We start from the raw sequence: 13651 nt of genomic DNA on the forward strand, positions 1-13651 counted from the left end.
GGGGGGGTGAGGGGTGAAGCGAGAGGGAGCATGTAGGGACTGTGGTGGAGGGTGAAACAAGAGGGACATACAGACTGGGGGAGGGGACACATTGGATTATCGGAAGGGAGTCTGAGAAGGGGGTTTATAGAGACTTGGGGTCCACTCTCTGTATGGGAGGAAATGAATGGTAAATTGAAATATACAGAAGTGGAGAGATGTTATGATAACTGAAGTGATTCAGTGAACTGAGCTACATGGAGAGGTGGTTACTGGGCGGATCAGTGGCTGGAAGGTGCCAATGGGGTTACGTGCAGTTGGTTATAGAGAAAGGGGAACATATCGAGACATGGGGAACACTGACACATTTATAAATGGCCATATGTGACTTAGTGGTTATTAGGTGTACAAGTGCTGCAGTGAGACAGGGGAAATTACATGGCAGGTTACCCAGCAGTGATGCTACCAGTAATTCAGGGATGTGGATTTATGAACCAGAGGGAAGATCTCAAATCCCTACCTCAGCAGCTTAGAATTTTAATTAATTTATTTAATACTTCATATCAGTAATGGTGATTAGAAATTGCTGGAAAGGTGTGAACGTATTTGGTTCAGGATGTCCTTTAGAGAAGAAAATCTGCCATCCTTGCCTGTACCATGGTGTATGTAACTTCAGTGTAGTTGGCTCTAAAGTTGTCAAATCAAAGCAAGTCACTCAGTTGCATTCAAGAAGGAGACACAGCACCATCTTTTCCAGCTCAGTCAGAGATGGACAATAAATACCTTGCTGTTGGGACATATTGTGTGAATGAATTTTAACAAAATGTTGGATGATATTTAGTATATTAGTAGTGAGTTACAGAAGTTGGGAAAATGAGAAATGGGCGATATAGAGAGAGACTTTTTTGCTCATCCACGGTTTTTAAACTTCTTGCCTTTACCAAAATACCTTGCATTATATTGCTTAGGCACGATTACATGGGTTACATTTTCTATGTACAGTTGAGAGAGTTAAAATTTTTATCAAGGGTTTTTTTTGAGAGATTTTCTCAAGGCCAGTGTTGATTCACAAAGCTATTTGTCATTGTATCAAACTCCATTTTAACAATGTTGTCAAGAAGTAATATTGCCTTCTGAGTTTGTGTTTTCTTCTTTGAGGGTATTGATAATCTAGCACAAATATCAACGATGACATGTACGTTACGCTATCAAATTTTTTAACTAAGTGCCTGTAATAGGAATTTTTTGGTTATTTATTAGAAATAAACCTCACATACTGTTGTACATTCACCAAAATAAATAGAAAATTAGCATTGAGGTAGATAGTGAACCTTGATTTAATTGAATGGCAGAGCAGAATTGCCTATTCCTAATCCTATGTTCCCAATGGAAACCTCGTGTAAAACCTGATTTTCCAAGAATTTCTGTAATTAGGGAAAACATGATTCGCAAATAGCTTCCTGAAGGGCTTCATACGCATTGAATGTCAGATGCTGGCTGTCAGTTCGGTAACCTGTAGGAGGCTCTGGAAAGGGTGCAGAAGAGGTTTACCATGATGCTGCCTAAATTAGAGGGTATGAGCTATAAAGAGAGGCTAGAAAAACTCGGGTTGTTTTCTCTTGAGCAGCGGAGGCGGAGGGAAGGCTTGGTAGAAGTCTATAAAATTATGAGATGGTTAGATAGGGTTGACGGTCAGAATCTTTCTCCCAGAGTTGAAATGTCTAATACTAGGGGGCATGCATTTAAGTGAGAGGGGGAAAGTTCAAAGGAGACATGAGGGGCACATTTTTTACACAGAGACTGGTAGGAGAGTGGAATGCACTGCCGGGGGTGGTGGTTGAGGCAGATACGATAGGGCATTTAAGGGACTTTTAGATAAGCACATGAATATGCAAGGAGTGGAGGGATATGGACCAAGGGCAAGCAGAAGGGATTTGCTTTATTTGGTGTCGTGTCTGGCATGACATCATGGGTCGAAGGGCCCGTTCCTGTCTTGTACTGTTCTATGTTCTATTTCTTTGTTTTAACAAAATTGCAGATGATCTATCTCTGTGTTCTATTCCTCTGTACATAAATAGTAAATATCTTGGCGACCATAATCGTGACCCCTTTGTAGAAAGTTCTCTTGTGTCCTTTTCTTGCAGTGCATGGAATATTATGAGTGGTTCTAAACTCTGATAAACTTGGTCAGTGATGGATAAAGTTACATGTTGCAAAAGGCTATGATACCTATCTTCTCAATCAACTAGCATGCAGGCCGAGTGGTCTGTTGCCCAGCCGAAACTCTGTCCAAGCCACCGAAAAGCCACTGCTTTGGCTTCTGAATCTCGCCAGCAAGGCAGCATGCATGTGGTCAGACTATGACCTCCAGCTTGGCTAATCTCAGGTTTTCTCAATCTCGCCTTCAGATGCACCTCTTATCACAGATTCTGTCTCCGGAGGAGGAGCAGCTGTGTGGGAGAGACTGAATCTCTGATCAGAGGAGTTGATCCTGCTAGACTCCAAGTACAGAGTCTCTGACTGTACATGTCCCCGACTGGTCACTTCCATGTTTGAATTTCATAGTCTTTTTGAAGGTGCTTTGTGTTGAATGCACCTGGCACCTCTGTGTATTTTATATATTTGTTGAGGCATGCATTTATAAAGTACTTCTGGGACATCTCAAACAACTTTGTAGCCAATGAAGTATTTTTGAATTGCAGCCACTGCTGTGGAAGACATGCCAGTCAAATTGCACAGTAGATTCCACAATCAACAATGAGTCGTTGGCTAAATAATCATGTCTTAGTGATGTAGGTTGAGGCATTGATGTTGAACCAGGAGAGTGGTTACATTACTAAAATAAAACAAAGAACTACAGATGCTTGAGATCTGAAACAAAAACTGAAATTGCTGGAGAAACTCCCCAAGTCTGGCAGCATCAGTAGGATGAAAGCAGAGTGTGGCAGTGAGATAAACACTAAAGTAAAACAATAAAGACTCACCAGACTTGAAATGTTAACTCTGCTTTCTTCCCACGGATGCTGCCAGATCTGCTGAGTTTCTCCAGCAATTTCTGCTTTTGTGACTCATTACAACACACTGGTCATTTTTGAAATAGCGACTGTGGTATCTTTTGAATTCACCTGAGCAGATGTTTAGTATGTCAGCTAAGCAATGTCACCTCCACCAGTGCAACACTCCATCAGTAGTGCACTGGAGTAAGTGTTAACCTGCAATCCTCTGACTTTTGATGGTAGATGAACAAGAGATTCAGGACCGTCAAGGATGCTGGTGAAGAGGTGAGAGAGAGGGAGTTAACTGCAGTGCGGGGATAAGGATTATGTGGGACTTAGTTTGTACTGTGTCCCTATTTTTAATAGCTTTGCTTTCACATAGAGTTAACTACTTCAAACCCTCAGTCTACGTCCTGATTTATGATACTTCTCTTGACTTTGAGTAAGACAAATTGTGGATTCAAGTCCCAGACCAGAAACTTGAGGATAAAAATGAAACTAACACTTGTTTAATACTGAGTGAGTGTTTTGTGGTTGGAGGTGATGTCTTTTAGGTAGGACATTGAGCTGAGGCCTTGCCTGTCCCCTTTCATTGTCCTGGCTGATATTTATCCCTCAATTAAAACAGGTCATTGTCTTAGCACTAGCACAGAAATTCTTGTCAAGAAGAGTTACTGGACCTGAAATGTTAACTCTGCTTTCTCTCCACAGATGCTGACGAACCTGCTGAGTTTTTCCAGCTATTTTTGTTATTGTTTCTGATTTCCAGCGTCCACAGTTCTTTTGGTTTTCAGGTTATTGTATCACTTAACTTGTCTAGTTACCATTTGTGGGAGCAAATTTCTTGTATTCCAACAATGACTACACTTTAAAAGTGACTTAAAAGAATCTGGAGATATGTAAAGTTCCTATCTTTCAAATTGGCTTGTTATGCTTTTCCAACTGTTCTGTTTTTGCTCCATTTGCTACTGACTCAATTCTCAGTATTTCTCTTTTTGACATGCTGAACATCTGCTCCGGTGAATCCAAAAGATCCTACAGTCAACATTTCAAAGGTGACCAGTGTGTTGTAATGAGTCACAAAAACAGAAATTGCTGGAGAAACTCAGCAGGTCTGGCAGCATCTGTGGGAAGAAAGCAGAGTATAAAATTAAGAGTCCTACTCTAAAGGAGATGCAGGAGCAAAGAGACCCGGGTGTATATGTGCATGTCGTTAAAGTTGGTGGGATATGTGGAGTGTGTAATTAAGAAAGCTTTTAATACCCTGGGCTTTATTGATAGCATAAGAGTACAAGACCAAGGAGGTTATCCTAAAACTTGCGTATGACACTAGTTAGACCTCAACAATTCTGTAATGGTGATTTTTATTTTGCACTGAAAGCAATAAATCAGAACGTGTGGCGGTTTAAAATTTATTGGGGAAGGGGAGAGATTTTTCTCATTCCCTGTTACATAAGCCTGTACCCAATTCCTCCCCACTTACGAAGTGCCCTCAGAAACTCTTTGGCAGCATTTCAGTGGTATAGATAAAAGCTGTCTCTGTATAACCCATGTATGTACCCTATCCTTTTTTAAATTGTGTTTGTGATGTATTTGGCAGCATACCACAGAATCTGTCTCACTGTTTTACTTTGTCTAGGTGCTGGGCATCCCATGAAGCCACATCGTCTGTCTCTCACTCACAGTTTGGTTCTACATTATGGACTATACAAGAAAATGATGGTATGTGTAATGATTTCAAAACTGTTGGTTTCACAGAATTAGACCAAACGTACAGTATAGAAACAGACCTATTGGCCCATCTGAGTTGGTTTGTGCCTCATGTTCTCCTTCCACTGTAATGACACCTTTCCTCCAATAATCATTTAGATCCTTCCTAAGATGCCCCTTCATAAACAGGCTGAGGCAGCACTTCCCAAACTGTGGGTCATGACTCTTGTTGGATTTGCAAAAGCACCAGATGGTATCATAGTCTCTGCTTCATCAGAGACTGCGCCCTACAGTAGCACTGAGGCCTGGGCAAAATCCAGCCCTGTCCTTGCCCTCCTTGGCGCTCAGTCTCTCTGAGACAGGTGTCGGAAAGGCAGCATAAACATGTAGACTGCAAACCCTGAATGAGAAGACACTGGTCCTATGTTTGCACCTTCGCAAGGCGACAGACCTGGGTTAACTCCCACTGTCTTTCGGGGGTGATGTGCAGGAGGGTAAATGCAAGTCGCCATCTTTATAGGGAGCATTGTGCAGCAGGGTGACTGCCCAGCCTCCACTTATTTTAGTGGACAGTGTGAAGTAGGGGTCATGCATGGTGACCCTGAGTAAGGAAACAGGATGAGAGGGGCATCACGGAGCCTTCTATCACTGGGAAATTGAAGAGCATATCTGGATCCTACATAACTACATGAAATTATATTTTAATAGAGTATTTTAAAAGACAGATTTTCATTTATTTGGTATGCTACTTTATTGCTGGTTTATGGGGTGTCAAATTAGAAAATGGTCTGGAAGTAGCTGCTTACCAGGAAAATCATTGAGGTAGCCTAGGCATTTAATCTGATTGAAAAGCTGAACATTTGTGACTGGAGCTTTTGAAAAGAACGATGCAAAAGTGTGTTGCTGTTTGGCAGTGTATTCATCGAAGTGGTTTTTATCTTACTAAACTAAAGTTAATGCATTTGGGACGGATCCCTACATTTGAAAAATTGTGGTCCGGGATCTGACTTACTGTTTTGGGATTTCCCCAGAAGAAAATGCTTTAACAGCAATGTACTAATGCCATAAATAATTTCTTCATCGCTCATGCTCTGTTTTTTTGATTCTGGGGATGTGGTCGTGTCTGGCAAGGCCAACGTTTATTGGACATTCGTTGTTGCCCCTTTGGAAAGGCAGTGGTGTGCCACCTTATAAAATCACTGTCATTTGGGGAGCACTTTGGGTAATATACTATTTTAAAGGTGTAGGATAAAAGCATATTGTATTAACTGTTTAGTCATATTAGATGGATTGCAGGTGTTCTAGTGTACTGTTAGTCCATTTAACCATTCTCCCCATTTGACACTTAGGGATGAGGGTAAACAAATCCGAGTGTAAAATTCTCAATGATAGCCTTGTTTCCAACAGGTATTCAAACCCTATCAGGCCTCTCAACATGACATGTGCCGGTTTCACTCTGAGGACTACATAGATTTCCTGCAGAGAGTGAGTCCCAACAACATGCAGGGTTTCACCAAGAGCCTGAACACCTTCAATGTGGGAGACGATTGGTAAGGGAGAAACAAGGCTGTCTGTTTAAATGTGGCAACTGTGACTCTGTTGAACTGCTGACTTGATTCAGGTTGTTTTTGTCTTCTTAATGTTGAGTGTGGCTCCTACTTTAGGGGAGGCAAAGGCCTGGAGATATTATCACTAGACTATTAATCCAGAGACCCTGGTAAATTTCTGGGGATCAGAGTTCAAATTCCACTACAGCAGAAGGTGGAATTTGAATTCAATAAAAATCTGGAATTAAGAGTCTGATGATGATCATGCATTCATTGTCGATTGTTGGAAAAACTATCTGGTTCCCTAATGTCCTTTAGGGAAGGAAATTTGTCCTTACCTGGTCTGGCCTACAACAATGTGGTTGACTCTTAACTGCCTTCTGGGCAATTAAGAATAGGCAATAAATGCTGGCCAGTCCAGTTATACCCACATCCCATGAATGAACAACAAACTTGCACTTTTCCTGTTCATTTTAGATAGCTCTCTATATTCAGAAAAATGACTGACACCTTGACACTGTATAACAATTGCAGAGGAGCTGTTTCAGTACAATTCATGCAATGTGGCACTAATTCAGGTTTTACTAAATGTAGGTTTATGAAAGATCTTGTCAAACGTGGCAAGTCAGAACATTTGGAAGTAATTCTGCAGGTCATTAGGAAGGCAAATTAAATGTTGGTCTTTATTGCAAGGCACGTTGAGTATAAATGTGGTGAACTCTTCGAGGTGTATTGAATGGTTTACTTAACTAAGGAGTAATGCACTTGCAGAATTGGAGATGGATCAGATGGATCACTTGGCTGATTCCTAGAATGGAGTTGTTGTCTTTGGTGGAAAGGTCGAATGGGTTCAGAATGTACTTACTGGAGTTTGGAAGAATGAGAGGTGATCTTATTGAAGCAAATATGATTGTGAGGGGGCTTAACAGTGTGGATGCCGAGATGATGTTTCCCCACATGGGGAAGTCTAGAGCTATTCAAAAAATATCCATCTTCTGTTTAAGTTTGAGATGAGAAATATCTTCTGTGAAAGGGTTGTTATTCTTTGGAATTCTCTTCCTCAGAAGGGAGGCTGGGGTATTGTCTAAATCAATCTCGTATATACTCAATGATGTTTAAGTTAGAAGAGCAGGCAGGAAAGCGAAATTGAAGCTACAATCAGATCAGTCACAATTGTAATGGCAAACTCAGCTTGAGGGACAGAATTGCCTGCTTATTGTTTTATGACCTGTTTCCTGGAGTGCCAGTTCACTGAGAATCACTCAAGGCAGAAAGACCCTTGAATCTGATTAACAAGTACCTAAGGGCTGGATGAGTAGGCTGAGTCGTAGTACATGCAGTCTCTGTTACAAACGGGTTCCATTCCTGAGTCTGATCACAAGTCGATTTGTACATGAATCATAACACAATATAAAACATCAGTTCGTATGTACAGGAAATGTTCATGTATTGGGTATTTAAAATTATACCCTGTAAGAGTTTGCATTTGTAAGTATGAGCGTTTGATCAGACAGTCTAAATCAAGGATCCAACTCTGCACCTTGTTGTCTCGGATTCTCCAGCATCTGCAGTTCCTACTATCTCCCATACTTAAGTGCAATGCATATTGATGGCAACCATGCACTGTCACATGCCTCTCATGCCATAAGACTGTTACTACAACTAGGCTATGAAATAATTGCATGTCCCTGATCAGATTTTTAATCTGATACAGGCAGATGTATTTGGGAACAGAGGTATTACCATATATACTCGTGTAAAAGTGGAATTTTTAAGACTGTTTTTCAAGGTTAAATTTATGGGGTCGACTATTATATGGATACTACTTTTGAGCAGCTGAAATTCATGCTACAGTCCAAAATACTGCATCATTAGCAGAAGCCCAATCGATCTCTAAACAAATAAAGAAAAAAAAAGTGAATTATCATAATTACTGTAATATCTTGTCTTTTGGTTCAGCAAGCAGCTTTGTGCAGTCTTAGTTCTGCGCCGAAGTACTAAGTCATGCCTTCGCATGAACCTTGTGCACCATCCAGCACTTGCCTCAAAATCCTAAATTCCATCCTTCGTTTCGTGCAGGGATTCGAATGGTTTCACGACTAACACATTTTCCATTTTGACGATTTTCAAGTACCCACTCAACAGCATTTTTCTCCAATTGTGGCCACTTGCTCAGTTTACCTCTGGCGCAGTTTTGTTTTGGCATTGTCTGAAGTTGGTTTGATATCTTTCTCCAGTTTCTCCAAAACACAAAATTCTCTTGCTGCTACACAGTTATTTTGTGTTCTCTGCAACTTCATGAACTTTCAGTTTAAACGCTGCTATATATTTTTTGTTTTTTCTGGAGGGCATTTTTACACGAAATGATGAAGAAATTTCAAAACACATAATAACACAAAAAAAATTTCCTCATCGTGACAATTATGCACAGGATAATATGTTGACTCACAAATGTTCATCTATTATCTGTGAAAAACTAGGGTCAGCTTTTACACAAGATATATAAAAATTCCAGACATTTTGGCCAAAAATAGGGGGTTGACTTTCACATGAGTTTGACTTTTACTGGAGTACATATGATATATGGGTTCCTGTCTCTTCCAAGAATTCACAGAGACTTCATAAATGTCAAAACTACACGATATGTTTAAAATGGGGAAAGCTTATTTGTGTCAATACAATGTGGAGCTGGAGGAACACAGGAGGTCAGGCAACATCAGGGGAGCAGGAGAGTCGACGTTTCGGGTCGGGACCCTTCATCACGTAGGGTCCCGAAACGTCGACTCTCCTGCTCCTCTGATGCTGCCTGACCTGCTGTGTTCTTCCAGCTCCACACTGTATTGATTCTGACTCCAACATCTGCAGTTCTTGCTATCTCCAAAGCTTATTTGTGAGCCTGAATTCCATTAAATGGTTTTTAATCTGTTGCATGTTGAGTAGAATTAATGACACGGGTGGTGAGGAATTACCGTTTTTAAATTTCACTTTCTGAAACTTGAAATTTGAACAACCAGCTCAGCCTCCTCTTCGTAATATAACTTCTGTCTTTACCAGTGTTCACAAGTTACAGACTTCCAAAAAAATGTGCATAAACTGCTTGAATCTGAATGAAATCTACTTTATACTTTCAGTCCTGTGTTTCCGGGATTATTCGAGTTCTGCTCAAGATACACAGGAGCTTCTCTACAAGGAGCAACACAATTAAACAACAAGGTAACTAGGACATGTATTGCTGTTCAAAAGCAACTTTATTCAACTATATGGCTTGGTTACTATTTGAGTGTGGGGCCAGTACTTTTGGGCATGAAGTTGATTCTGGATTCTGCAATCATCTGCTTACATACGCCTCATTCATTCAGCATCATTCATTTGTCCATCTCATAGTCACCCTGTTTGTTCTTGCCTGTGCCTCTGCTTATTTATCTCCCTTTCCCACTTGACTCCTCCCCTTCTTTGTTTCTGTCTCTTGCTCTCAATCTCTCTCCCCCTCGCTCTTGCTCTCCACCCAACCCCCCCAGAAAAAACACTGCATGATTCAAATGCTGCATTCAATTCTGATCTCCCTGCTATAGGAATGGGGGGATGCTGTGAAATTTGGAAGGGCTCAGAAAAGATTTACAAGGATGTTGCCAGGGTTTGAGCTACAGGGAGAGGCTGAATGGGCTGGGGCTGTGGAGTGTCCGAGGTTGACGGGTGGCCTTATAGAAGTTTATAAAATCGTGAGGAGCATGAATAGGATGAACAGACAAGGTCTTTTTCCCAGTGTAGGGGAGTTCAAAACTAGAGGGCTTTGGTTTAAGGTGAGGGGGGAAAGATTTAAAAGGGACCTAAGAGGCAACTTTTTCATGCGGAAGGTGGTGTGTGTATGGAACAAACTGCCAGAGGAAGTGGTGGAGGCTAGTACAATTACAACATTTAAAAGGCATCTAGATGGTTATATGAATAGGAAGGGTTTAGAGGGATATGGACCAAATGCTGTCAAAATAGGACTAGATTAATTGAGCATATCTAGTTGGCATGGACGAGTTGGATTGAAGGGTCTGTTTCCATGATGTACATCTGTGACTTTATGACTGCTTTCTTTGCCTGCCTATCCGCACTGTCTTTTATTAAGAAATGATATTAAATATGGCCTGCTGATGAATGACATTCTGTTGATGACTGACACTTTGTTTTAAGGTGTGTGATATTGCCATTAATTGGGCTGGAGGACTTCATCATGCAAAGAAATTTGAGGTATTGTGTAACATGATAAAACATCTATCTAATATCTGCATCACTGGACTTCATCTAAAGTCTTTCGTCTTGATCATTTCTCTTTCCATAGGCTTCGGGATTCTGTTATGTGAACGATATTGTCATTGGAATCCTGGAATTGCTAAAGTAAGATATTTTCAAAATTATTTTTTGAATGATGCAGGAAATTGTAAGTTGATATTTCTCACCTGGTTGGAGTTTTACAAATATAGTACAATCTCAGTTAACAATGGTCTGATTTGCTGGATTTCCTGCATTGCACCAGTGACTCCACTTGGAAAGTATCGAATTGGTGACATGTTTGGGACATCCTGAGGTAATGAAAGATGATGGACCCCTGCAGGTTTTTCTTTGTATCCTCTGCAGAATGTTTTGTCAGGTGTGGGGTATCAGTGCAAGTTGGGATCAACAGCAGTTTTATACTTCATTAGACTCCATTCAGTTGGGTGAGTTGGTGCAGTTGTTCTGAAACTAGGTCCGCAGAGACCTTGTGGGTGTCTGTGGTACTCAGCATACCCAAGACTGGATGACCTCCTGGGACACCACGGTCAAGACTAGTGACTGAGTGGCAGCTGGTGGGTGATCTGCTCCCTCAAGCTTCTGGGTTCTTAAAACGAAGCTGTTCAAGGTTGATGTCAGGCAACATTTCTTCAGCCAGACAGTAACTCAAATCTGGGATTCTCTTCCTTCAAAATGTTGTTGAAGTTTTGGGGGTCAAGAATTGAATGGTAGGGAATGTGTCAGGAGCTGTGTAGCTTCCATGCAAACCCATCGTCCACCTCCTTCCCATGTTGCTTCAGATTAGGTCACTGTGATTCAAATCATTTACTTCTGACAATATAATTCGAAATCTCTTGTTTGTTACATTGAAGAATTCTTTTTGTGGCTCTGAATTTGTCAAAAGTCCACATCTGAAACAACAGAAATTGCTGGAGAAGCATAGCAGGTCTGGCAGCATCTGTGGACTAGAAAACAGAGTTGACATTTCAAGTCTAGTGACCCTTCAGACTCGAGGAACAAGAGGCCTTTCTGTTTATGGCAGGGCATAGGGATTTGGGATTGGAGTGGTGGGAGGAGTGAGCAGATAGGCGGAGCCCAGAGAGAGAATAAAGTATGTGTCTTTTTTTTCTAAAAGGGATGGCTGATTGTAATTTAGGGAAGAAGAAAAGCTAGGTAGGTGATAATGGGTTGGCTGTGCTGAAAGTCATCCATGTCATGAAAGGACGTGGAGTGTGGGGATCGAAGACGTCAGGCTCTAAACGTACTGAACTCAATATTGAGTTGTGAAGGCTGTAAGGTGCCCAAGTAGAAAATGAAATGCCGTTCCTCCATCTGCATCTGTCAAAGGCCCATGTCTGTTGTGACTCTACAGGTAAATCTAAACTCCCAAGTAACTATTTATTTCCTGCAGGTACCATCCACGTGTCCTGTACATTGATATTGATATTCACCATGGTGATGGGGTGCAGGAAGCCTTCTATCTCACTGATCGAGTTATGACTGTATCTTTCCACAAGTATGGGAACTACTTTTTCCCTGGAACAGGTGAGAATTTTGCAGCTAGTGACCCGAATGAGGGGCAAAAATAAAATTCAGTGCATTTTTTCCACTAAAGTATGAATTCTAGGGTTTCATACCAGCAATTCCCCAAGGCAGCGCTGCATAGACATAGGGGCGGTTGCTGACGGAATACTGCACTGTCTGAATTGTCGTTCTTTGACTAAGATGTTAAATTAAGGTCCCATGTGCCTGTTCAGATGGATGTTAGCCATCTCATCCTGACTGCGTACTTAGAAAAGTGCAGAAAGCTGTACTGGTGTCAAGGCTTGCATTTCTGAACAATCTATTAAAAAGTAACAATTTGTCATTCACCTCATCCTTAGAAATCTCAAGGCAACCCAAATATGCTGGAAATAAGCAGCAGATTATTTATAGTAACTAGATTTGTATTTTCTTGTGTATAGATGAACGTGTCACATTGTTGAGGTGTTTAAAGTGACTAAGCTAGTTGATATGCTGGATGATGAGGACAGTTTCCTCTGGTGTTGAAAGTTCAGGATAGGTTCAGTAGGCTGAATGGCCACATCCAGGTCCTATGTTACTTGTTTCAGAGTTCATTTCTTTTCAGATTTTTATTGTTTAATAGTAGCTCCTTTTCATAGAAAAACACCGCTCTCTTTGTAGGTGACATGTACGAGGTTGGTGCAGAAAGTGGACGGTATTATTGCCTGAATGTTCCACTCCGGGATGGAATCGATGACCAAAGTAAGGAACGGAACTTTTTGATCTCTTCTACAACTTAATCTGGCAAATATCCATCCAACCTTCCTTTTAACTCTCTCCGTCTTCCTGAGTTGTCTATCAAATAGATTATCTTTAAAAAAAGATCGTTCCCAGGATGTGGACATTGTTCAGCATATAATGCCCATTCCCAGTCATCTTAAGATGATAGTGGGCTTTCTGTAACCACTGGTACTTCTGAAAGCCATTAAGAGTCAAAACACATCTTTGGGGAACCAGAATCTCATATAGCATGAGGACATTTGGAGATATTATGATAATGTGACAGTTTTTTGGCCAACTACTGTGACCAGCTTTTAATTCACTAATTTTTTTTCTCCTGATTTTGAATAAGAATCTGAGTTCAGAGTTATATGGAAGATTTGAATTTGTGCTATCTGGATTAATATTAGTCCGGGTCTTTGGCTCACAAACCCAATTTATGTCCACTATGGAATAGCAAGAACTGCAGATGCTGGAGTTTCCTGCTCCTCTGATGCTGCCTGGCCTGCTGTGTTCCTCTAGCTCCATACTGTTATATATGTCCACTACGCTACCTTCATTAGTGCTGTTCAAAATGTAGTAAGATGATCACGTGGGATGTGAAATGTGGAGGAGCAGGTTGTATGAACAGTCTAAGCAGCAGCTGCAATTTTTGACCAGCTGAATGGAGTACGTAAATATGGGCATATCACTTTGAATAGCATACTACTGATCTACAGAACTGTGTGACAATAGAACATAGAACATAGAACATTACAGCGCAGTACAGGCCCTTCGATGTTGCGTCGACCTGTGAAACCAATCTGAAGCCCATCTAACCTAAACTATTCCATTATCATCCATATGTTTATCCAATGACCATTTAAATGCCCTTAAAGT

General features: G+C 41.0%; 1 protein-coding gene across 4 annotated transcripts in view; it reads left to right on the forward strand.

The window, feature by feature from the left end:
- hdac3 (histone deacetylase 3) overlaps positions 1-13651 on the forward strand; it is a 43779-nt gene that overhangs the window by 10958 nt on the left and 19170 nt on the right. For 3 of the 4 annotated variants that reach the window (XR_007263352.1, XM_048603596.1, XM_048603594.1), the window contains exons 2-8: positions 4615-4697; positions 6093-6235; positions 9364-9445; positions 10412-10468; positions 10560-10615; positions 11901-12034; positions 12674-12754. Coding sequence is in view for 3 of the 4 variants with exons in the window: in XM_048603594.1 (XP_048459551.1) it covers positions 4615-4697; positions 6093-6235; positions 9364-9445; positions 10412-10468; positions 10560-10615; positions 11901-12034; positions 12674-12754 (636 nt within the window). In the remaining variant the exon portion in view is untranslated. The remainder of the gene's footprint in view (positions 1-4614; positions 4698-6092; positions 6236-9363; positions 9446-10411; positions 10469-10559; positions 10616-11900; positions 12035-12673; positions 12755-13651) is intronic. The other variant, XM_048603595.1, reaches the window with a different exon arrangement.

This window comes from Rhincodon typus, chromosome 12, assembly GCF_021869965.1.
Source record: "Rhincodon typus isolate 14 chromosome 12, sRhiTyp1.1, whole genome shotgun sequence".
Classification (NCBI taxonomy): domain Eukaryota; kingdom Metazoa; phylum Chordata; class Chondrichthyes; order Orectolobiformes; family Rhincodontidae; genus Rhincodon; species Rhincodon typus.